Source organism: Notolepis coatsorum, assembly GCF_963971535.1.
Source record: "Notolepis coatsorum genome assembly, chromosome: 10".
Classification (NCBI taxonomy): Eukaryota; Metazoa; Chordata; class Actinopteri; order Aulopiformes; family Paralepididae; genus Notolepis; species Notolepis coatsorum.
In genome coordinates this window covers 127,058,350-127,085,514 of record NC_140174.1, presented here as the reverse complement: position 1 = coordinate 127,085,514, position 27,165 = coordinate 127,058,350, and the positions used below count along the sequence as shown (strand labels likewise).

The following is a 27,165-nucleotide window of genomic DNA, read 5'->3' as shown; positions in this document are numbered from 1 at the left end:
TCTGTCCAAGCCGACCGATAAATATAGCCTAGACGAGTCTTTTTTCCTCCTCTCCCTTCACCTAATCCCCTGCTTGTTCAAAAAGAGGACAGTTTGCGTCACCACGGCGACCAACAAATCTGATCTCCCGGCCAACCAGGTTTACCCTTTCGAGGGTTTTAGAGTTTAATGTAGTGTACGGTGGAATTGGTATGAGAGGTATATACATGTGCTCATAACGTCCTTCAGAACCCTCTTTAATATACTTAAAAACACACAAAGCAACATGTATTGTTAACCCGCTGTTCAAAACGCAATTACATGGAAACGACCTCCCTGAATAACCCAGTAGGGAACACCAGTGGTTCACGGGCCTCGGCGTCGCTCACGTTACTTTCATGCACTTGCTGTTTAAAGGCCCTCTAGATAAGAGCCTGTGTTAAATGAACCAAAGTGCTACTGCAGATCACTTGGACACAGTAATCCACCCTCGGCCGGCCAGGACTACGGTGCAGTCGTTCTGGACAAGGATATTGGCTTTTCTGACTGGGCTTCAGTGTTCGGGCTGATTCTTGTTTTCTCAAGTAGCGCTGCTTATATCCCATAATGTAAACAAGATGCAGCCGCGGGGGGAGGAAGAATGAGCTCATTCAGGGAGCCTGGAGAGGAGGCTGTGTGCTGCGGGGTGTGCTGCGGGGTCCACAGCCCCCGCCGCGGGGGTCGAACCGGGAGCGAGGACCGTTCCAAAAAAAAAAGGCCGGCTCCGTTCCTGCGGCAGGTGTGCATTTAATCTCAAACTCGAAATCCAACCCATCTTTCAATGAACGTCCTTCGTAGCGACGTGATTGAGAACATGTCGCTGGAATCGCAATATTATCACCGAGACTTATTTTATTGTATTCATCTCAATTTAAAAAAAGGTTTAGTTTATGTCGAATTTTATTCCAATACTTAATTTCTTTATTGTACATATTATTTGTCCGTTTCTGTACATGGGGTTTCCCCCAGAGAATGAGAGCCTATGCCTCACTAGCGTAATTCCATGTATAAATATGAAGGGTTAGCAAAGCCACTAATTCAACACAGTCATCATCACCAGCTACACCCAGTACGGCGTATACTAGAATCCACTGAAGGGAGGTGAAAGAGGGCGAGTGAGCGACGCACTCGGCCCCCGAGCTCCAGGTAAGCAGAAAGAGAGCCTTGTCTCGTCGACCTGCGACTCCATATGTGTTTATGGAGCGAATGAAAAGAATATTGTGACGGGTTAATGACATCTCTCCGCTTCTCCCTTCTCCTCCCGGCTCAACTGGTGTTCTAAGAGTTTTCGAAACGCCTCCGAGGAGCTAATGGGCGCGCTTTGTTCCAACCGTGTGTGTGCATGAAAACACGCAAGCCTGTCTTTATCCCATCAAGGGTGGGGTGAAAATGATAGCTATTCAGACGTTTCCTGAATCAGAATATCCCCCAATGAATGGATGGGGCTCTGTGAGGGGATGTTTGAAGCCGTTTTTGATGCCCAGGGGCACTTTCTGAGGCAGACAGTGAAGACAGGTAGGGAGAGAGAGAGAGAGAGAGAGAGAGAGAGAGGGAGAGAGAGAGAGAGAGCTCATTTTTTTCTGTGGTTAAGACAAAAAAGAAAGAGCATGTCAAAGTTATTTTGTTTTGTTTCCTAAAAACAAGCGGAATCGTGCCATCCGAGAGGACAGACTGGATTAGGGGATGGAGTGATGATGACTGACGACGTCGGGACGAGAGCTTTAAAAATCATTAAAATCATTGGAATGGTTACTTAGTTCTAACCAGGTCAGGAGGAGGAGGAGGAGGAGGAGCCGCGACTGCTCCGTATTCCATCCCAGATATGATACTTTTTGTCAAATTGTCCTCGTTGCTATTTGCACCGGACCAAGGGCCGTTCGCGCCAGCTGCTTGGGGTTTGCGTCACCCACACAAAGGCTTCTTTGCTCATTAGGCAATGCACGCCCCTTTCTTAGACGAGCCCCTTTCTGGTCCGCCCCTTTTGTTTACGTTTGGCCTGAGAAGCAGGCGTCGGGTGGCTATGACCACGCGGGTGATGTTTATTCCCTTATTTGAGGATAAATCCCCCTCCCAGCTCCAGAGCTTGTTGTTCTGGTGTCCTCCGACCGCGCTGGACGAAAGGATCATTGGCTTTAGTGATCAAATCCTGTTGACTGTGTCCCACTGAGCCGACAACACGACTCCATTGTGGATATAGAACGGACTAGGGACAGAGATCACCAGGAAATTGGCAATAATAAATGATAAAAGCATCCTTTACTTTCACGGACAACAATGTTTTCATTTCCTGGGATACAAAACACACGGGCCCGTTTCTTTTCAGACCCCGCTTGCCAGGCACACTAGAAACATTAACACTCTGTACACCACCTTGGAACGGTTTCGACGGAGCGACAATCATTTCCCCCCCGTCGTTGTGAATGAGTAGTTATTGTGAATAGACTTGAAATTGGCCAAAAAGAAAAAGAAAATCATCATAGTGAATGGCCCCTGACCTGAATGATATTGTGAATGGTCTATAAAAATATAAATCTTTACATTAATATTCCCATATACCCTTTGATCCACCTAATCCCACGAGCCCCTTTATGACCCGACCACGTACCGCATACAGACGTCAAACGCTATCTGCTCCTTAAATCTAAAGAATACTGTATACTACTTACACATAGTATATATTTAGATTCTAGTGTTTATTGTAACTATATTTATTGTAATGTATAATATAACTGATAAGGCATACAGACCCTAATATGCCTACTTGCTCAGATGTGTATATTCAGAGTTAATTATATTGTTTACACTGCCTATTTTTTTTTTTACTTATATACTGTACTATAATTTTATTGCCTGAATTTATGTCTTCTACTATTACCCTGCCCATACCTGTACCTGCCCAACCCCCAGGCTGCTATGACACCGGAATGTCCCCCCAAGGGGATCAATATCTCATCTTGCACTTAAATTATCCATTTTGTGACGGATCCTTACCCCGAGACCCACCTGATCGCACCAGCCTGTCCAGCCTCTCCATGGAGGGGGAGGGCACCCTGGAGCGGGGGCTGCCCGGCAGGGAGCACTCTGAGCCGGCATCGAAGGAGTCGTCGTGGTTCAGCACCAGCAGCTCCCGCACGCACCGGTGGCAGATGCTGTGCTGGCAGGGCAGGATCACCGGGTGGGTAAACAGCTCCTTACAGATGGGGCAGATCAGCTCCCGCTCGATGTTCTTGATCGGGACCTTAGGGGGGGACGAGGGAGCAAAGGAACATTCGTTAGGGGGCGTGACGAGCACAATACAGAATCCAAGATTTTACTTTTTATTTATTTATTTATTTATTTATTTATAGTGTTCAAATGGTGCATTTGACATTTACAGTAGTGCTTTTATTCAAAGTGCTTTACAATTTTGTTCCTCACATCACATTGACGATGCAAGGTGCCGATCTGCACATCGGGAGCAATTAGGGGTTAAGTGTCTTGCTCAAGGACACTTCGACACACTGCCCGGGGATCGAACCGGGAACATTTCGATTACCAGACGACCGCTCTACCTCCTGAGCCACTGTCTCCCCCAATGTTCAATACAGTATAAATTTGAAAAATGCATTAGTTCTCTTCTCCATGTCTCTCATTTGTAATTTGAACACATTCATAATGGAATCAGAAATAAAATCGTGACCTCAAAATCGGATGTTACACCCCTGAGGGTCATGGTAATGCTAGGGTTGTTAACCTCAGGCTTCAACACAATACAACACAACACAACACAACGAGTATTTGGCAGGATCGCAAATATTTTGTGACGATATAATTTGGTTCGGTTCATATGATCGATATTATACGGCAAATTGTGAGCAGGTAACGCAATCACTGGGCTAATGCAATCGCGCTACAACATTTCACTCAAGTAGTCACAAACGCACACAAACCAAAGTTAAGAGTGCAATTTTATAATCAACAAGAACCTCCAACAAAAGAAAATTGGATGAAATATAGGTGAAATACACACAATGGAAAGACTTACTTTTATTCTCAGATTCTCAGACTACAGGAAGATAAATGTTTGAAGTACTGGGAAAAATTGGACTTTTATATGTTAATTACGACAGCCAGTGGATGATGTATAGTTGTAAATAATATTCACCATATCTATAGGGAAAGTAAGAGAATTGAGTACCCATCATGTGAAATGTATATTTTTGTAAAGTGACACTAATAATGCAGCCCGGGATTGTGTTTTTGTTATGTCTTGTTGTTTGTAATTGTTTGCTTATTGTGAAAAACAATAAAAATAAAGTTATAAAAATAAAATAAAAAATGCAATTTTATACCGTCCCAATGCTCTCATCAGCGACACAAGAAACAAGATAATATCCTCCCAATGCTCCCATCAGCGACGCAGGAAACAAGAGAATACCTTCCCAATGCTCCCATCAGCGACACAGGAAACAAGACAGTGGGTCTCATTCTCCAACAGACTTACGACAAAAAGGGCTTTCTCTTAGGGCCATTTGAGACCTTTTCGGGCAAGACATGAATATAGACAATAAATAATATAATATTAATTATATATGTTTTATTGGGACGGTTGGTGAATCCCAAAATTGGCCCGAAAAGTTCTCAAATGGCCCTAAGAAAGCCCTTTTTGTCGTAAGTCCTTGGAGAATGAGACCCAATACCCTCCCAATGCTCCCATCAGCGACACAGGAAACAAGATAATACCTTCCCAATGCTCCCATCAGCGACACAGGAAACAAGATAATACCTTCCCAATGCTCCCATCAGCGACACAGGAAACAAGATAATACCTTCCCAATGCTCCCATCAGCGATGCAGGAAACAAGATAATACCTTCCCAATGCTCCCATCAGCGATGCAGGAAACAAGATAATACCTTCCCAATGCTCCCATCAGCGACGCATGAAACAAGACAATATCCTCCCAATGTTCCCATCAGCGACGCGTGAAACAAGAGAATATCCTCCCAATGCTCCCATCAGCGACACAGGAAACAAGATAATACCTTCCTGTTGTGAAGGATCAGATTAAACCGAATATGTATATTTATTTATATATATATATTTAATTGTATTTGTATATCGTTTGATATCCCCTGTATATTCCTTGTACAATATGCACTGAATATCCCTTTAGTCTACTAAACAGCCCATAATAGTTTCATTCTACCATTGGACGAGAACCTGGCGCCAGGTTGCCATACCCCTAGGTCCAAGTTCAATCGTGCCGCCTAACATGTCGTGGCAAGCCCCGGTTCCGCGCAGGAATATGTCGGGCGAAATACGAATGGTACTATTTGTTCATAGCGCATATATATATGGCGCAAGTAAAGTAGAACTTCCTTTTAGTCCAGTTCTTTACCCTCCAACAGAGTGACAGACGCAAAGCCTCCCCACGACGCACGTGCGGTGTAGTAAGGCCTACTTGGCCCCAGAATAGGCATTGAGATATCGTGTAGATTAATAGTTGAATAGTCATAGTTTGGCACTATACCGTCGAGTTGGACGTATTCTATTAAGCTAATAATAGTCTATTTATGTATGGTGCATCGTTCGGTTAGAGTTCTAAAGTTATCAGTACCCCCATCGTTCCTGACGTTATCTGGACGCTTAACCAGGCTGGTCAGACCCCTAGTGGTGATTGCATCCGAGGAGCTCCGGGCCAAGAGCGACTGGACCTGTATATTGGATTACTCTACCCGGACGACGGCGAGCCTTCCACGGCTTGGATTATGCTTTGTGTGCTTTGATTATTCCATGGATAAAGGCCAACACTGCGGAGTGTTGGAACTACCCCCCGGAGAGGACTCCAGGTGAGACGGCGCTCGACACCAGTGAGGTCGCCTCACGTCTCTCCGTTGTGGACCGGCAGCTACCGTCCACAGAGGGTCCAGCTGTATTCGTCTGCGGTCCGAGGTTCTGTGGGCACCGTGTCCAAGACTTTGGATTCTCCCAAGACACCGTCGGCCAGATGGGATACCGCCAGCGGCTTCTCTAACCCCCCCCTCCTACTGTCTTACAACCAGCGGGACCCCCCCCCCCCCTTAGTGTATCCAGCTATAATCATTTAAGTACCATCGCTATCGTTTCCTAAATATTCCAGGTTGTATACTTACTCCCTGCGTAACCAGAGATTGGACATTCAATGTTGATTTACCTACGAATACTCATTTGCCATAAAAGTGCATATTTCATATTTCAAATCATAAATGTAATTAAGTGATCGTTGTATACACCTTTTGCTGTATTAAACCTTCGATTTGGTACATTTGTGTGGATTCGTTTCATCAGGTGGGAAAGTGTTCATCATACTTATATCTTGTACTGGGTGGCCAGAAGTTAAAGTACATGAGGTAGTGGTATTAAATATCATATCTAACAATACAGTCAGGGAATTGTACCCCTCAGTTACACTTCCCAATGCTCCCATCAGCGACACAGGAAACAAGATAATACCTTCCCAATGCTCCCATCAGCGACACAGGAAACAAGATAATACCTTCCCAATGCTCCCATCAGCGACACAGGAAACAAGATAATACCTTCCCAATGCTCCCATCAGCGACACAGGAAACAAGATAATACCTTCCCAATGCTCCCATCAGCGACACAGGAAACAAGATAATACCTTCCCAATGCTCCCATCAGCGTCACAGGAAACAAGATAATACCTTCCCAATGCTCCCATCAGCAACACAGGAAACAAGATAATACCTTCCCAATGCTCCCATCAGCGATGCAGGAAACAAGATAATACCTTCCCAATGCTCCCATCAGCGATGCAGGAAACAAGATAATACCTTCCCAATGCTCCCATCAGCGACGCGTGAAACAAGACAATATCCTCCCAATGTTCCCATCAGCGACGCGTGAAACAAGACAATATCCTCCCAATGTTCCCATCAGCGACGCGTGAAACAAGACAATATCCTCCCAATGTTCCCATCAGCGACGCGTGAAACAAGAGAATATCCTCCCAATGTTCCCATCAGCGACGCGTGAAACAAGACAATATCCTCCCAATGCTCCCATCAGCGACGCGTGAAACAAGAGAATATCCTCCCAATGTTCCCATCAGCGACGCGTGAAACAAGAGAATATCCTCCCAATGTTCCCATCAGCGACGCGTGAAACAAGACAATATCCTCCCAATGTTCCCATCAGCGACGCGTGAAACAAGACAATATCCTCCCAATGTTCCCATCAGCGACGCGTGAAACAAGATAATATCCTCCCAATGTTCCCATCAGTGATGCGTGAAACAAGACAGTGGGTCTCATTCTCCAACGGACTTATGACAAAAAGGGCCATTTGAGACCTTTTCGGGCAAGACATGAATATAGACAATAAATAATATAATATTAATTATATATGTTTTATTGGGACGGTTGGTGAATCCCAAAATTGGCCCGAAAAGTTCTCAAATGGCCCTAAGAAAGCCCTTTTTGTCCTAAGTCCTTGGAGAATGAGACCCAATACCCTCCCAATGCTCCCATCAGCGACACAGGAAACAAGAGAATATCCTCCCAATGCTCCCATCAGCGACGCAGGAAACAAGAGAATACCTTCCCAATGCTCCCATCAGCGACGCAGGAAACAAGAGAATACCTTCCCAATGCTCCCATCAGCGATGCAGGAAACAAGACAATACCCGTCCCTCCCAATGCTCCCATCAGCGACGCAGGAAACAAGAGAATACCTTCCCAATGCTCCCATCAGCGACCCAGGAAACAAGATAATATCCTCCCAATGTTCCCATCAGCGACGCGTGAAACAAGACAATATCCTCCCAATGTTCCCATCAGCGACGCGTGAAACAAGACAATATCCTCCCAATGTTCCCATCAGCGACGCGTGAAACAAGACAATATCCTCCCAATGTTCCTATCAGAACCTACAGCGGCCCGTGGGAGCAGGACCAAGACCAGTGGTACAAAATCTTCTCCAAAACAAATGTACGTGTTAGAACCACGCAAAGATTTACGTTCTCATTCCTAGACCATTACACGAGAATGAAACAGTGCAGTAGCCAGGGGTGGACGGTATAACGGTATACACGGTATGAATTTGCGCTACGGTATGGATTTTGATTATACTTTCATACCTTGTGACCGGTAGACTAGAGCACCTAGTCACAGCAGTAGCAATGACGTTAACGTTACTTGACGATTCACTCAACGTTTGCAGTGGTCGTTGCATAGTGTTTAATTGTACTGAGTTTTGATCCACTTGCTCACGGACCTTGTCATATAGTTTGGGCATTTCAATTTGGCAAAGGAGGCTGAGAGGAGACTTGCTTTAGCGCAGCAACGGGCTAACGTTAGCCATTTTAAGATAAATTAATATACCACGATATATACCGTTACAGTCTATGCTTCAAATTATACCGTGATATACATTTTAGACCATACCGTCCAGCCCTACAGTGCAGTTATCTTGCTTGAAGATATTCCATCTTCTTGCCGTTTCCTCTTATGCTCCTCATAAATTTAGAACCTGAACCATTACTTTGAATCTGGACAAAGAAAATTATGAATTGGTCATTTCTTCTAAGAAATATGAATGATCCGAGTCGATGTACATTACATCGATACATCGACCGAATTTAATCATCGATGTATCGATCCAAATCGAAGTCTCGTGACATGCCTAGCAATTCCCATCCTTATGTTCAGATTAACGAATAATAAGTTATACAATAGGGGGTTTCATCTGGCCTGTAGCCTTGAAAATGTCAGCATATGAAGAAATTCTGTAAATCTCATAGGGTCATGTACATTTTAAATGTTTAAATGTAAAATGTTAATGTGAAAATAATCATTAATATGTTCAGGGGGAGGGTCAACGTTTACTTTACAAAGATCATAGGTCCCCAAGAGAGTTCTGACTCTGAGTGACGGCTGCTTTCTGAATGCAGACTGTCCCCTCCATGAACAGGTTTCATGATCAGCCTGTTATGAGTCCATGAGAAACTGATCAGACTGCTTTTCCCCCGGAACTGTTGACGTTTGAGACGACAATGAGATTCGAAGGTTTCACTTACCAGCCAAAGAGATTTTTACAATAGAATAGAAAAGGAACTAGTAGCATAATAGAACAAAGGCTGGGAAAGTTACCAGACAAAGACAACATTTATTAGAATTTGTCTGGTTTGTTTATTTCCTATACCCTGTCCAGGTGGAAGAACTTTGATAGTCAAAGATTATATCTTCCAATAATTTTGAAATAATATAAATGTTCATCTCCTCAAGACGAGGAATGCCCCATTGCCTGTAGGCGACATCTATGCTACCTCAACACTGAACCAGGGGTCCTCTCTGACTGGCAGACGTGTTGATTAGGAAAAATAACCACAGTCACCATAAATAACCAACAACCACAACCGACGTACAGCTATACTAGTGTCTTTCTGATCAAGATGACATAACACAGGATTAAGCCTCGTCTAAATATAGACAAACGGGAAATAAAGTGTGTGGGGGGGAGAGACTATACGCACATGGTTCGGCACAAAAAGATGCAACGTATGCCCGCGTTCTCTCGTTTGTCAAAAAGACAAAACTGTCAAAAGGGGCCGCCAACTAATCAATACATTAATTGATTTCAGGCGGCGTATCAACAAGTCACATTCTTGCGCTGCAGCCTGACAGTCTCTTACTGCGAATAAACAAATAAAAGATATGTGTCAGACGAGACAATAATACACACGAGATAGAATATGGGGAAGTTCTAACAATAAAGCAACAAGGCTATCCCTGGCCCTGGGACACCAAACACTTCAGTGATGTTACTCAAAACAACTCAACGGGCAACTGACACTGATGAACCAGTTGTAGAGCCCTGGCCTATTTTTATTTTATAATTATATTGATGCTTCTATTTTAATTTAGTTTATATTCCATTTGATTTTATTACACCTTTTTATTGTATCATTATACTCGTAATTGTCTGTCGCACTAAAAACGACCAAATCAAGTTCCTTGTTTGTGAAAACTACTTGGCAATAAAGAGCGTTCTGATTGTGATTCTGATGAACACAGTAACAGATCAGACTATTGGGCTGCTATGCAGACAGACGGGCAACAGACAGTCCACGGTGAGGTGGGTGAGGGACACGCACCCGGGAGACACTGTTTATTAAATATCATGTTCTCCCCATGTCCCGACTAAAGCCTCATCTAACTAAATGACCCCTCATCCTCCACTTACCACGAATGAATGACTTCGCTTCGCTGCAGACATCGCAACGACAAAACAACAAAAAAGGTATTTTTTTTTACGGCGTTGTTGTATCTTTAGAAACAACTTCTCTCTCCGACACGAGTTTAAGATGCAGACGACATGTCGCTGCGGAGCGGAGCACCGAGCCGACACACTGAATTAAATAGCGTGACGTCGCCGAGCGGCCGAGAGAGAGGGGGGAGAGAGAGAGAGAGAGAGAGAGAGAGAGAGAGAGAGAGAGAGAGAGAGAGAGAGAGAGAGAGAGAGAGAGAGAGAGAGAGAGAGAGAGAGAGAGAGAGAGGGGGGGGAGAGAGAGAGAGAGAGAGAAGAGAGAGAGAGAGAGAGAGAGAGAGAGAGAGAGAGAGAGAGAGAGAGAGTGGACTGGGGAGAGAGAGAGAGAGAGAGAGGGGGGGGAGAGAGAGAGAGAGAGGGGGGAGAAAGAGAGAAAGGGGGGAGAGAGAGAGAGATAGGGGGGGGAGAGAGAGAGAGAGAGGGGGGGAGAGAGAGAGAGCAGCCGTGAATCAGCAGCCGCTCTCTCCTGCTACAGAGTTCAAGCAACCAGACTCGCACGGGGGCGGGCGGGCGGGGTGTGAGAGAAAGGGAGAGGGGGGGGGGGGGAATCTCCATAGGAACAATACTGCGGCCGAGTTGTATTCAAAAAGGGGGAGGGACTTGCCGCTAGATATCAAGTTTCACACTGGAGCCAAACTTAGAGGCCAGTAACAAATGTCCAATATCACATCTGATATCTGAAGTGTGTAATGGTGGCCCAGGGGGGCCCCACCTATAGGGCAACATTATTGCAATATCGGACTTGTCACTGTAATATCCATGGGTAGCCAGTAGGCCGATAGCCGATAACCGATATTACCGATGTCGATATCTATGTATGTATATCTTATTTTTTTTTTATTCTGACTATGGTCATCAAATTTTGTACATACTATTTTTGTACATACTATTTTTGTACATACTGAAACAATGTTAGCCCACAATCATGTGCTGCGTCATTGTCACATGCATGTAATTTTAAAATGAATTGCTTTGCTCATCAGAGCGTTGTGATCAATAAAAAAAATACACCAATACCGGCCGATTCCGATATGGTCAGCGATATATCACGCCTCCCATGTGAGGTTTTTGTCCGCTGCTCACCCACTCGCTCTGTTCCTTTAAGATTTTCGGTTAATTAATTGCATTCTCCTCTCCACACGCTTCTTCCTGTAGATGCCGTTTGATTGGTGCTCCCCCAACCACACGCTTCTGGAGCAATGGTCAATCTCATCCCGCAGCTGTCACAGCTTGTCATTAAGCATCCCTTTTGCTTTATATACCCTGATTCCCCATTTAGTGTTGTTGGATCGTTCTGAAATATTCTCTGCAATTGCCGTTTCCTTCCGTCGCTGCTTTTCCCTGTGCTTTGCCTCCCAGGACTCTCGAGGAGTATTCCGTTTGGAGAACCTGCTTCCCCGTTTCGAAGCGCTCGCCCTGTTTGATCCGCTCGCTTCACGCACAGCGCTCTGGTGAGTTTTTGCAAGACAGTCTTTGGACTCAATCATTTTTCGTGTGTGTAAAGCACTGAAGAGATCCTGTTTTTCGTTCAGACTGTCTCTCACCCTTTTTGCCTGTTTTGGATATTCACTTGGATTTATTATTGTTTGGACATTGCTCACTGTGTGTCTCACACCGAAGATTCTGTCACTTGGATTTATTGTTTGGACATTGCTCACTGTGTGTTTCACACCGAAGATTCTGTCACTTGGATTTATCTGTTTGGACAAGTCACTTCACCTGTCACCTGTCAGTTTCCAATTGTTCACTGAGCTAACCCGCTCTCTCTCTCTCCCTGTTCCGCCACCACCCCGGAGTACATGCTGGGAGGATTCTGCAGAGCGGCTCTGACGTCACGGACAGATTCCTCAAACGTAACCCCCCGGGAGAGGCTGCAGAGCAGCAAACATTCCTCACATGCTTATTTCCCAGTTTGTTCTGTTCTCCACCAAGTTATTTCTGTTTACTCTGTAAAATAAACAAGCCCTAGATTTTGGCTAACTCTGAAACTACTCTCTCTGTGCCGTTTGCGTTTGGGGTCGGTGTCAAACCATAACATTACGATCCAACCAATATGACGACCCCAGCCGACACAGAGAGAGTCAGAACAGCACTAGCTGGCCAGATCGAGTTAACCAAGGATCACAGTCACCAACTAGACAGGGCTGCGGCTGCTGTACAGGAACTCAGGGAGCAGGTCCAGCCTATTCAAGGGTCCCTGGCCGCTCTGGCAGGACAACAATCAAGTATTCTCCTCCATCTACACACGCTGAGCAACACCGTTAACGCCTTGCTTGTATCCCCACTTCCTTCAGGAACATTGGCAGGAGCATCCCCCGCAGCCCTGGCAGGCCCCGCGCTTCCCGATCCCGCACCTCGGGAGCCCCGTCTCTCCGAACCACGGCTGTTCGACGGCAACTTCGAGGATTGTGCCACATTCATCATGCAATGTGAGTTGGTTTTTCGTCATCAACCCAGTCGTTTCACTTCAAGAGGAGCCCAAGTGGCCTATATGACTAACTTGCTCTCAGGCCGGGCAGCCCAGTGGGTCACTTCCTCCTGGGCAATGGAGGCAGACTTCTGTTTCTCCTATCCAGACTTCGTGGCTGAGCTCCGCAGGGTGTTCCACCATCCAGCCCGTGGTCTGGACCCTGGAGCCCGGTTGGGTACCTTCCGGCAGGGCAGCGGCGGGGTTACCGACTACGTGCTGGAGTTCAGACTGGCGGCGGTGGAGAGCGGTTGGAACGACCAAGCACTTCGTCTTACCTTCATGAGGGGGCTCAGTGACGCAGTCAGGGACCAGCTCGCGACCCGGGAGGAACCTGAGTCCCTCGAGGACCTGTTCAGCCTCGCCATTCGCATCGACGGACGCCTCCAGGAGAGAAGACGTGAGAGAACCCGACAGGGACCTCCTGAGGGACTCCGAACCCCCCGTACTCGTGACGTTACTGCTGGTCGCCCTGCCCCCAACACGACTGGTGGTAGCTTCCCCTCCCGTTCGGTTCCCGAGGAGGAACCCATGCAGCTGGGACGTTCTCATCTGAGCCAAGCTGAACGTGAGGCGAGGTTCAGGTCCGGTCTCTGCCTCTACTGCGGTCGGGAGGGACACCGAATCGCCAACTGCCCCACCCGGCCAAAAGACCAGGCTCGCCGAGACCCCGGGAGATCCTGGTGAGCCGTTTTTCTCATTCCCAGAGCCGTGCACCACCTGGCCATCTGATGAGCGTCACCCTGGCCTGGGCGGACCAACGGGCCACGGTGGAGGCACTCATTGACTCGGGGGCAGACGAGAGTTTCCTCGACTTCGAGTTTGCTACCCGGGCCAACATTCCACTTGAGGACCTAGTGAGGCCTTTGGAGATATTCGCATTGGACCAACACCGCCTGGCCGACATCTCTCAACGCACCTGCCCTGTCATGCTGACCATTGCTGGAAACCACGTTGAGAGACTCCAGTTCCTTATCACCAGATCCCCTCTTGTCCCGGTAGTCCTGGGTCGGCCCTGGCTCGCGCTGCACAAGCCCCACATCGCCTGGTCCTCCGGTACCATCAAGGGCTGGAGCTCCTCCTGTCACGCCCAGTGTCTACAGGCGGCGTCCTGTCCCCCGCCCCGGAGGTCCGTTGGTGAGCCGCCTCCAGACGTTTCGACCATACCCCCCGAGTACCACGACCTCATGGAGGTTTTCAGTAAGTCCAGGGCTCAGGCCCTTCCACCCCACCGTCCGTACGACTGTGCCATCGACCTCCGCCAAGGGGCTCCCCTTCCCGGCAGCCGCCTCTACAGTCTGACCGTTCCGGAGAAGGCGGCGATGGATCAATACATCTCTGAGTCCTTGGAAGCAGGACTCATTCGGCCTTCCTCCTCCCCGGTGGCGGCCGGTTTCTTCTTTGTTGGGAGGAAGGACGGGGACCTTCGACCCTGCATCGACTATCGCCAGCTCAACGAGATCACCATCAAGAACAAGTACCCTCTTCTTCTCATGAACTCCACCTTCGAGCCTCTCACCCAGGCTACCGTTTTTACCAAGCTGGACCTCCGGAGTGCCTACCATCTAGTCCGTATCCGTGAGGGCGATGAATGGAAGACCGCCTTCAAGACCCCCAGGGGCCACTACGAGTACCTGGTGATGCCGTTCGGCCTCACCAACGCCCCGGCGGTATTCCAGGCGCTCATGAACGACGTCCTTCGTGACATGCTGGAGGAGTTTGTGGTAGTGTACCTGGACGACATCCTCATCTTCTCCAAGACCCTCGAGGAGCACATCCAGCATGTCCGCCGTGTGCTGGAGCGCCTCCTCCACAATCGGCTCTTCGTCAAGGCGGAGAAGTGCCGATTCCACTCCGACTCCGTCGACTACCTGGGCTTCATCGTGGAGAAGGGCTTGACCCGAGCGGATCCTCGCAAGATCCAAGCAGTGGAGGAATGGCCTGAACCCACCTCTCGGAAGGAGTTACAGAGTTTCCTCGGGTTCGCCAACTTCTACCGAAGGTTCATCCGGAACTACAGTCAAGTGGCGGAACCACTTACCAGACTGACCTCTCCCGCCCTGCCGTTCGACTGGTCCCCAGCGGCGTGTGCTGCGTTCCGCTCCCTCAAGAAGAGGTTCACTTCCGCCCCGATCTTGCTCCACCCTGACCCCAAGAGACAGTTCATCGTTGAGGTGGACGCCTCGGATACTGGACTGGGGGCTGTCTTATCCCAGCGTTCGGCAACGGACCAGAAGGTACATCCGTGCGCCTTCTACTCGCGTCGGTTCCTCCCTGCCGAGAGGAACTACGACATCGGCAATCGGGAGCTGCTGGCGGTCGTGGCTGCTTTGGAGGAGTGGCGTCATTGGCTTGAGGGGGCCGAGGAGCCATTTACCATCTGGACGGACCACAAGAACCTGACGTACATCCGTGCTTCCAAGCGCCTCAACGGTCGGCAGGCAAGATGGGCCAGCTTCCTCAGTCGGTTCGACTTCTCGCTGACTTTTCGTCCTGGTTCCCGCAACACGAAGGCCGACTCCCTGTCCCGGTTACACTCCAAGGGGGCTCCACCCACTGAGGACCCGACTCCCATCCTCCCGGAGGCCAGGGTAGTAGGAGCCGTCACCTTGGGCATCGAGGGGGTGGTAAGGCGTGCCCTACGCTTCCATCGCGCTCCAAGCAACGTACCGATTCATCGTCTCTTCGTCCCCGACTCAGTCCGGTCCCGGGTCCTCCAGTGGGGCCATACCAGCCGGTTCGCCTGCCACCCGGGCGTTCATCGCACGTTCTCCTTCCTGGCTCGTCGATTCTGGTGGCCCACCATGAGGAACGACGTCAAGGAGTTCGTATTGGCCTGCACGGTCTGCGCCCGCAGCAAGGCCTCCCACCAGGCACCCTCCGGGCTGTTACAGCCACTTCCCGTTCCGAGCCGTCCTTGGTCACATGTGGCGCTGGACTTCGTCACAGGTCTTCCCTCCTCCCAGGGGAACACTTGCCTTCTGACCGTGGTGGATCGGTTCAGCAAGGGGGTTCACCTCGTGGCCCTTTCCAAGCTTCCCTCGGCGGCCGAGACGGCGGACCTCCTGACTCACCACGTGTTCCGCCTTCATGGTTTTCCCCAGGACATCGTCTCGGACCGGGGGCCCCAGTTCACCTCCCAGGTATGGCGGGCTTTTTGCAAGGGATTGGGGGCGACGGTCAGTCTTTCCTCTGGTTATCATCCCCAGACTAACGGACAAACGGAGAGGATGAACCAGAGCGTGGAGTCTGCTCTTCGGTGTGTGGCAGCCGAGAGACCAGCTTCTTGGAGCCGTTTCCTTCCCTGGGTCGAGTACTCCATCAACTCCATGGTCAGTTCCGCCACCGGCCTCTCACCTTTTGAGGTATCCCTGGGCTACCAACCCCCTCTTTTCCCCGCACAGGAGACGGAGGTGGCAGTTCCCTCCGTGCAGGACCACCTCGACCGCTGCCGACGGGTCTGGGAGATCACCAGGACCGCGCTGCTCCGGACATCTGAGCGCGCCTGTCGTGGGGCTGACCGGCGCCGGGTTCCTGCGCCGACGTACCACCCTGGGCAGAGGGTGTGGCTTTCCGCGAGGGACCTCCCGCTTCGGTCCTCGGCCAAGAAACTTAACCCCCGGTTCGTCGGACCTTTCGAGGTTCTGAAGGTACTCAGTCCGGCAGCTCTGCGTCTAAAACTTCCTGCGTCCATGCACATTCACCCCGTTTTCCATGTGTCCCGGGTTAAGCCTGTCTCCCTCAGTCCCCTGATGCCTCCAGCTCCTGATCCACCACCTCCCGAGATGGTGGACGGTCACCCCCAGTGGCAGGTCCGCCGGTTGATGGGCGTTCGACGGCGGGGTCGGGGGTTCCAGTACCTGGTGGACTGGGAGGGTTACGGCCCGGAGGAACGGAGCTGGGTCTCCTGACAGCTCATCGTGGATCCCGGCCTGATCACAGACTTCCATCGTGCCCATCCGGGCGAGCCGGGTCGGCCTGGTCGCCGGGTGGCTCCCGTGGAGGGGGGGGGTACTGTGAGGTTTTTGTCCGCTGCTCACCCACTCGCTCTGTTCCTTTAAGATTTTCGGTTAATTAATTGCATTCTCCTCTCCACACGCTTCTTCCTGTAGATGCCGTTTGATTGGTGCTCCCCCAACCACACGCTTCTGGAGCAATGGTCAATCTCATCCCGCAGCTGTCACAGCTTGTCATTAAGCATCCCTTTTGCTTTATATACCCTGATTCCCCATTTAGTGTTGTTGGATCGTTCTGAAATATTCTCTGCAATTGCCGTTTCCTTCCGTCGCTGCTTTTCCCTGTGCTTTGCCTCCCAGGACTCTCGAGGAGTATTCCGTTTGGAGAACCTGCTTCCCCGTTTCGAAGCGCTCGCCCTGTTTGATCCGCTCGCTTCACGCACAGCGCTCTGGTGAGTTTTTGCAAGACAGTCTTTGGACTCAATCATTTTTCGTGTGTGTAAAGCACTGAAGAGATCCTGTTTTTCGTTCAGACTGTCTCTCACCCTTTTTGCCTGTTTTGGATATTCACTTGGATTTATTATTGTTTGGACATTGCTCACTGTGTGTCTCACACCGAAGATTCTGTCACTTGGATTTATTGTTTGGACATTGCTCACTGTGTGTTTCACACCGAAGATTCTGTCACTTGGATTTATCTGTTTGGACAAGTCACTTCACCTGTCACCTGTCAGTTTCCAATTGTTCACTGAGCTAACCCGCTCTCTCTCTCTCCCTGTTCCGCCACCACCCCGGAGTACATGCTGGGAGGATTCTGCAGAGCGGCTCTGACGTCACGGACAGATTCCTCAAACGTAACCCCCCGGGAGAGGCTGCAGAGCAGCAAACATTCCTCACATGCTTATTTCCCAGTTTGTTCTGTTCTCCACCAAGTTCTTTCTGTTTACTCTGTAAAATAAACAAGCCCTAGATTTTGGCTAACTCTGAAACTACTCTCTCTGTGCCGTTTGCGTTTGGGGTCGGTGTCAAACCATAACATCCCAGGTGTAGGATTCTTAACACAAATATGGACAAAGCTTTAAATAAACAGACCTTTCTCAAAAATTTTGCTATTCAAAGCCTGCTGGCAAAATCTGACCTTGGATACGAACTTCCCATTCAATCCAGGAGCCGCCTACAATACTGTGATTATTGTATTGTAAATGAGGGCTATTTTATTTGATTGATTTATTGTACTGTAAATGAGAGTACTGTAGATGATAACTATTCAATTGTACTAACTATTTTATTGCACTGCACTATTGCACTATTTTACTCTGTCTATTCTATTTTACTCTTTTATATACTGTTGGTTCGTCCCTGTGATCATAAATCACAAAAAGCTCAGGATGTGTATCAGTGATAATCAAACCGTAAACAAAGAGGCCTATGAAGATGTTAGATCCTAATATGAAAAACGATGTGATTTAATGTTCTATGCCTCACCATGACTCTGTCTATTTTGCTGCTATCTATTTTATACTTATTTTATGTCTGCACTTTTTGGTCAATTTTGTGCTAATTTTGTATGTCTTTTTTACTACTGTGAAGCACTTTGAGCTGCAATTGTTGTATGAAAGGTGCTATACAAATAAAGTTGTATTATTATTGGAGCAATTGAATCATCCCCTCATTTTGCCAGAGGGACAAAGAAAATCAACCAATCAATATAGGATCAGATTAGGTGCTCGGAAAGGAGCGTCTCTATAATCACTGTTGGTCTGAAGGGTCTGTTGGTTGATTGTTCCTTGTGCTTTCATGACCGGTGGTCACTGACCTCTGGCAGGCGGGTCCTCTCTGCACAGCATCAAGTAACCACAAAAGCTCTAACACCATTCATATAGCAGCTTTTATCCAAAGCGCTTTATAATTTGTTCCTCACATTTTACCCATTCACTCACACACCGACGGCAGAGGCAACCATGCAAGGTGCCGACCTGCTCGCGTCTATGCCAAATACAACGCAGTTCGGTTTCCGGGTTCCTCTGATTGGCCACTAAGCCCACGTGACCGCACGCTAGCACGCCCCCCTTATCGCCCACTGCCGCGCTGTGAAGCGGAAGAGCCAGCGGGCGACGCAAGGCGGTGATTGCAGAATGGGTACAATACAGTACGGCGCAATACACACAATTGTTAAGGGGATGCAGACCAGAGAAAGACGTTTGTCTTGTTTACATCAGGGTCCCCCATTTTCAATTCATATAGACATTTATGACATACACAACATACATGACAGCTTTGGCTGTTTGTACGATGAAACAAAGAACTTCTAAGATATACATTAACTTGGATTTCAGTGATATTCAGCGGTTATGTCAGTGTTCTTAAAAGCTTGTAGTTGTGCATGTCATAAAAAAACAAACTCGCATCATTTGGGTATTTCTGAATGTTTTGGCATATGAGTCTATATAGGATGCATTTTTGTGTAATTGTTTGATCATAATACAGGACTAAGGAACATGGTATTTTTTTATTTCAAATTATATATATAGGACTATGTATAAAGAAACCATTTCTTCTTTCAGAAAGGCTGATATAAAGCTAATGTTTTGTGTAATTGTTATACTCATTCAGGACCATTACATTTGTAGTATTAATCCTCTTATAGAGTACACATATCAGTACCTTCAATAAAGAGTAGATCTGACTACTTTACTGAATTAACAATTACTGTGAATATCTCCAAACCACGCTCACAAACATTGAGTAACAATACCTTGGATGATGTAACTGATATGGATATTAGTCGCGCTACTGGAGAAAAAGACGCTGGTACCCTTGACAGTTAAAAAAAAGAAATCACTTTATTCATTCCAGATGTAGCTTATTTTTCCAATCATATTGTACTGAACAAAGATTAGCAACACATTTTCTTGCAGTGAATTCCTGCCTGAACATTCAAGACATGCTGTATTGCGTGGGGCTTTTAGAGAGGAAGATCCGTAGGACATCACAACGTCGATTCCTGAACGCAACCTCTTTGATATAGCTAGAGAGATTACACCCATGCAGCCTCGAATGTCGTGTGCAGTGTAAACAAACATTGTTTATGAGAACACATCCAAAAGGAACACAGTTTCTTGAGTCTGGCGTTGTTGTACTTTATCTATTTAGTGTTACTTTTGGGAGTAGTGGGGGAGAAATGAATGAATGAAAACTTTATTTAACAGATTGCAGAATGGGTACAATACAGTACGGCGCAATACACACAATTGTTAAGGGGATGCAGACCAGGGCCCCGTTCCCCGTACCTGGATAACTGAGTTAGCCGGATAACTTTCGGTGAAGTCTGACTTAAGCCGGACTTTCCCGTTCCCCGAAGCTGGATTGTCCAAATCACCATGACAACAGATCAAAAAGTTTGAGCCTGGTCGAGGGCAGGGTTTAAGTTCAAGTTAGCCGGATGAAGCATGGCCACGCCCCCGCAAAGAAGTGAGATCGTTTCCTGAAATTATTCCCACAGTCTAGGATCTGCTTTATACCATTCTGAATTACGTTTTTGTGCTCCATTCTTCCAGAGGGGGCTTTTGAAATGTAAAATAGACCCAAAATGCTGATACTAAATTCACTTTGTCCTAAATAATGCACGTTATATATACCGTGGCGCTCGCTCGGTGCGATGTACACATTATGTGGTTATTTTAACAACGCGCAGCATTGCAAATGTGAATCCCGCGGGGATATCCTTAATGATTGAAACCTATCGCTCGTTTGGCTCTGATTCCTTTCATATTCTCCGCTGTGGATGAGGAGCGAGGAAGGAGATTTTGTTTCATTCACGCATAAAATTGAAGTGTCTATGCGTGGATTGTGGATCTTGTGTGATATTGTAACTGGGATTAAAATGTCTGATGAGATGCGCTGATTGACGGATTTGAGAAATTGAATGAGCCGTTGACGTCACATTAATGAATGAGAATAAAGAGATAAAACGTCATTCAAAATAAAGAATATTCTAAACACGGGTCTCTCGTTCATTAATGTATAAACAATGAATTTATCCCATCTGGCACAGTGGCGCAGCGGTAGTGCTCAATCCTGGCAACCCGACGACCGGTGTTCAAAACCCCGTGTTTCCAATATAATTTTTTGGAATATAATATTAATGATTATACGCAAAGGTAGCCTAGTTTTAAGTTAAAATATTATAAATCTACATGCATTGAGGATGTCATTCCTTATATAGCTCTCAACGTGCACCAAATTGAATTATTCCTACATTGCAAGAAGAAGGAAAAGACTAGGTTTCGAACCCCGGTCGTCTGCGTGAAAGTCAAAAGAAGAACCCGTTACACCACAGTGGAGATAAGTAAAAGATCGACCATACATCATCAATCAATGGGAAGAGAGCCGTATCGTTATTCTGTATAACAGTTTAACTAATTATTTTCGCTAGCAAGATCTCATTTGATTATTCAATCCAGCAGGCAAGTTTAAAGAAATATAATCTGATTGATTGAGGTAATGAGGGACTTAAAATTAGCCTATAGATAACGCATTTAACTTGTCGGCGAGGCGATTGAGCCGTACTGCAATATGTTAATAAGGTTTTAAATCAATTAATCAATCAATGCCGCTAGAGAATCAGGATCTCTGCTATCGATACGTGCTGGCTTTTCTACTGAAGCGGCCGCGCGCACTTATCCTGGGTCTCAAGTCTGGTTCTAGTTAACGAGACTGAATCCACCTTCGAGGAACATGAAAATCCCGGCTTCAAACATCGGGTTAACTGAAGCTGGATAATGGCCCTCTTGATCGACTTAGTTGAACCAGGTACGGGGAATAGGGCCCAGAGAAAGACGTTTGTCTTGTTTACATCAGGGTCCCCCATTTTCAATTCATATCGACATTTATGACATACACAACATACATGAAGATCGGAAGAAGACGGCCGCTGCTGCTGAAACCACCGCCTCGCGTCGCCCCGCTGGCTCTTCCGCTTCACAGCGCGGCAGCGGGCGATAAGGGGGGCGTGCTAGCGCGTGGTCACGTGGGCTTAGTGGCCAATCAGAGGAACCCGGAAACCGAACTGCGTTGTATTTGGCATAGACGCGACCTGCTCATCAGGAGCAGTTAGGGGTTAATTGATCTGTCAATGGGTGATGTGTTAAGTTAATAGAATTGAATAGAATAGGAATATGCTTAATATATATATATATATATGTACACAGTATTTTCTTTTTTCAATAGGATAGAAAATAATATCCATTATTATAATATAGGTTATATCCAATAGGCTATCAGTATGTGGTATAAAACAGAATAGAATAGAGTAGAATAGCTATTACTTAAATTAATCAAGTGTTTTAGAAATAGGCTAAAGATCCAATGTGTTAGTGGGTGGCTAGGTGGCGCAGTGGGCAAGGCGCTCGCCACCAACGCAGGAGATGCTGGGTTCGAGCCCAGCTCTCGGCGTTGCTACCAGCTTGGCTGGTCGTTCATACTAATACAATTGGCAGTATTAGGGGGTGGGAAGCTGGTGGGTGGGGATCGGACGTTGTGGACAGCGACTCCTACAGGTCGGTTGGTGCGCCTGCGCAGTAGAATCAGGAAGCGACGAGGGCGGCGTGTCCCTCCCACGCAGACCCTCGCCGCTGAGAGATCGCGCTGTGCAGGTGAAAAGATGCGACGGCTGCCTCCTCGAGTACCAGAGGGGACACGTGATGCAAGGCTTCGTCCACATTGCAGCCGGCTTGTGGGAGGCATGGCCTAACAACGTTCGAGACAGGGGAGGGTAGAATTGGACAATGTGAAATTGGGGACGGGAGAAAAATAGAAAAATGGGGAGAAAAAGTAGATACAAAAAAAGATTCAATGTGTTAGATACATAATAGAATAGAATAGCATTGGGAATAAAAACAGCAGTATTATGGGGTAGCGTGTGGCCTAGAGGTAGAGAGGCTGGCCAGTAAACCAACAGGTTGCTGGTGCAAACGCCAGTGCTGACAGCTGTGAGCTGATGAAGTGCCCAATGAGAGAATGTATAAGAATGGCTATTCTGATCATAGGTTTCACTCGCTCCATACTGTCCCCAAGTACAGCAATTATGGACCAAATTGTATCTAAAAGCAACTCAGATTGGGATCCCTAGGACCAACATGTTATCAGAAGTGGGTCCTTTACATGAATAAAACAATTAATCTCTGTTCTTGTTTGAATTTACATTGAATACACAATTCCTCCAATGGGCCTGCGAGTTCACGTCAAATCAAATTAAATTGAAGCGCTTGTTCACAGTATAGCCTGACTGGAGATCCGGAAGGTATAGTCAGTAGAGAGCGGAGTATACAAGTAACAAGTAATGCTCAATGACAATAACACTATGTAACAAACCATCAAATACACTCGCAGCACACACATCCACACGCACACACTCACTTTAAATAAACAACTCACTGCAGCACTTTACCCACTTTAGACACTTTAACACACTTTATATTTATTGGTAAAGAGATTTGCACTACAAACTCATACCTCATTACACCTTACCCTAAATTGTACCTCATCCCATTTCTGCATTGTACTGTATATTGTATTGTAACGCAGTTACTTTTTCTACTCTGCATTGTATATTGTATATATGTATATTGTACACTTTTGTTTACGTACTTTTGACTTCTATTTTATACTTATTTTATACTTATCTATTTTTATCTAGCACACTCTCAGGAGCAAAACAGAAAGAAGCATTTCATATAAAAGTATTCTGTATTTTTGTATGACAACTAATAAAGAAACTTGAAACTTGAACTTGAAGTAATATCACAATCAAACCAGCAGGGGGTATACAAATGGTAGTCTATGGTGAGGTGAGAGTGGGGGAGAGAGAGAGAGGGGGGAGAGGGGGGAGGGGGGAGGTTCTGGCTCTCAGAGGAGCCAGTGTGACTAAGTTCTGGCTCTCAGAGGAGCAGGTGTGACTAGGTTCTGGCTCTCAGAGGAGCAGGTGTGACTAGGTTCTGGCTCTCAGAGGAGCAGGTGTGACGAGGTTCTGGCTCTCAGAGGAGCAGGTGTGACGAGGTTCTGGCTCTCAGAGGAGCAGGGGTGTGACTAGGTTCTGGCTCTCAGAGGAGCAGGTGTGACTAGGTTCTGGCTCTCAGAGGAGCAGGTGTGACGAGGTTCTGGCTCTCAGAGGAGCAGGTGTGACGAGGTTCTGGCTCTCAGAGGAGCAGGGGTGTGACGAGGTTCTGGCTCTCAGAGGAGCCAGGGGTGACAAGGTTCTGGCTCTCAGAGGAGCAGGGGTGACAAGGTTCTGGCTCTCAGAGGAGCAGGGGTGTGACAAGGTTCTGGCTCTCAGAGGAGCCAGGGGTGACGAGGTTCTGGCTCTCAAAGGAGCCAGGACGAGGTTCTAGCTCTCAGAGGAGCGGGGGTGTGACGAGGTTCTAGCTCTCAGAGGAGCCAGGACGAGGTTCTGGCTCTCAGAGGAGCGGGGGGGTGACAAGGTTCTGGCTCTCAGAGGAGCCAGGGGTGACGAGGTTCTGGCTCAGAGGAATGAATGAATGAATGACTTTTATTTATATAGCACCCTTCACAGCATGAATGCACAGGGTGCTTTACACTACAGCTTATATAAAAAACACAACAAAACAAAATCTGAAATAAATGACAACAACAACAGACAGCAGTTAAAAAACAGTGAAACCAGATAAAAAGGTAGAATAAAATAATTTGGATAAAATCATGAGTCACTAGTTAAAAAAACAAAACTATAGGAACAGTGAGGACAAGAAAAAGTGCCTATGTATGACCAAAGGCCTGTCTGAACAAATGAGTTTTTAGTTGTTTTTTAAAAGAGTTTTCAGAGGGGGCAGTTCGCAGGTCCAGGGGGAGAGCGTTCCAGAGCCTTGGTGCTGTCACCTCGAAGGCTCGATCACCCCTTGTTTTCAGCCTGGACCTGGGGACCACCAGGAGGTGCTGATCGGCAGATCTGAGTGAGCGGGTGTTGGTGTAGGGATGGATGAGTTCAGTGATGTAGATGGGGGCCTGACCATGGAGTGCTCTGAAAGTGAAAGTGAGGACTTTGAAGTGAATTCTAGTGTACCGGGAGCCAGTGCAGGGATACCAGAATGGGAGTGATGTGACATGATTTTTTCGACCTTGTGAGTAGCCTGGCTGCAGCATTTTGGACCATTTGTAGTTTGTCTGTGGATGATTTGGTGAGACAGGTGGAAAGTGAGTTGCAGTAGTCAAGCCTAGAGGAAATAAAAGCATGCACGGACAGTTCTAGTTCAGAGTGAGATATGATGGTGCGTAGTTTTGCAATGTTTCTGAGGTGAAAGAAGCAGGTGCGTGTGAGTGTTTTGACATGTTTGTCTAGGTTCATGGCCTGGTCGAAGACAACACCCAGGTTTCTCAGGTGGGGACGTATGTTGTCTTTAAGGGACCCCAAGTGAGTGGCCACTCTAGCTGCAGTCTTTTCAGCTGCTACGATCAGCACCTTTTTTTGCATTTAACTGGAGGAAGTTACTCCCCATCCAGCTCTCAATGCCGAGCTGGCACTCCTGGAGAAGGCTGAGTTTCTCCAAATTGTCGGGTTTAAAAGAGCAGAGTAGTTGTATGTCGTCTGCGTAGCAGTGGTATTTAATGCCTGTGAATTTATTGATGAGGAGGCCTAGAGGAAGCATGTAAATGGCAAAAAGGAGTGGTCCTAGCACCGATCCCTGTGGTACCCCACATGAGAGGGGGGTGGGGTCAGATTTAAAAGGACCCACAGCCACCGAGAATGTTCTCTCCCTTAAGTAAGAGGCAAACCAGCTTAGAGCGCTCCCAGAGATGCCCACCCACTCCCTGAGCCTGTCCAAAAGGATGCTGTGGTTGACCGTATCAAATGCTGCGCTCAGGTCTAACAGGACCAGAACAGAGCATTCACCAGTGTCAGCAGACAGCAGGAGATTGTTGGATACTCTGAGAAGGAGCAGGGTGTGAGGAGGTTCTGGCTCTCAGAGGAGCCAGGTGTGAGGAGGTTCTGGCTCTCAGAGGAGCGGGCTGTGTGACGAGGTTCTGGCTCTCAGAGGAGCCAGGTGTGACGAGGTTAATAATAATAAATAAATAATAATGGATTGGATTTATATAGCGCTCTTCTCTGACTCAGAGCGCTTCACAGAGTCCATTATTCGTTCATACACAGTCATACCGGTGGTGGTAAGCTACAATTGCAGCCAGAGCTGCCCTGAGGCAGACTCACGGAAGCGTGGCGAATAATCATCGCCTACGGCCCCTCCGACCACCACCAACATTTATTCACATGCATACACATTCATACAAGGCAAGTAGGTTAAGTGTCTTGCCCAAGGACACAACGGCAATGGGATGGACATGGGCTTGAGCGGGATTCGAACCACCAACCCTTCGATCATTGGACGCCCCGCTCTACCCCTGAGCCATAGCCGCCCCAGGCTTACTGTACGCTCCCTTATTCATTCTCTCTCTCTCTCTCTCTCTCTCTCTATCTCTCTCTCTCTCTCTCTCTCTCTCTCTCTCTCTCTCTGTCTCTCTCTCTGTTTCTTTCTTTCTCCTTTCTCTCTGTCTCTCTCTCTCTGTTTCTTTCTTTCTCCTTTATCTCTGTCTCTCTCTCTCTCTGTCTCTGTCTCTGTCTCTCTCTCTCTCTCTCTCTCTCTCTCTCTCTCTCTCTCTCTGTGATTGATTGAAAACTTTAATTAACAGATTGCAGAATGGGTACAGTACAGTACAGTACAGCTCAATACACACAATTGTTAAGGGGATGCAGACCCGTCTCTCCCTGTCTCTCTCTGTCTCTCTCTCTTTAACACACACACACACACACACACACACACACACACACACACACACACACACACACACACACACACACACACACACACACACACACACACACACACACACACACACACACACACACACACACACACACACACACACACACACATGCATGTGGTGTTTTCTTAACACCTTTCAGTTGCATTCAGAGAAGGGCTTGTCCATGAACGCACACGAGTCATGGAAATGGACTATATGCTTCTCCGTCTATAGCCTACATCTCACCACTCTAATTAGTCTCACAGACATTATGCCAAGTGTCCCACAAATTTACTGTAATTCCATGGCTCCATGGAATTACACAGAACTCAATAGAACTGCCTATAACGGTTACAGCGATATCTAAAATCAGACTTGGTATTACAGCGTGTAATTAAGATCTTCATGTCATGGGTCAGTCTTTTAATAGAGTAGCCCGTAAATCTTATATTCCAGGCATAGAATAGAATAGAACAGAATAGAATACACGTATATGCGTATATGGTAGGAGATAGCCATACCATGTGTTGTAAAATGGTTGTAGGAATGGATATGAATAGGCATAGAATAGTGTAGGACAGAATAGGCATGTCCCTTGAAT

General features: G+C 47.3%; 1 protein-coding gene across 1 annotated transcript in view; it reads right to left on the bottom strand.

Moving 5' to 3' along the window:
• trim36 (tripartite motif containing 36) overlaps positions 1 to 27,165 on the bottom strand; it is a 129,623-nt gene that overhangs the window by 101,806 nt on the left and 652 nt on the right. The window contains 1 exon segment of the mRNA XM_084323357.1: positions 3,022 to 3,256. Within this exon segment, the coding sequence (XP_084179483.1) occupies positions 3,022 to 3,256 (235 nt within the window).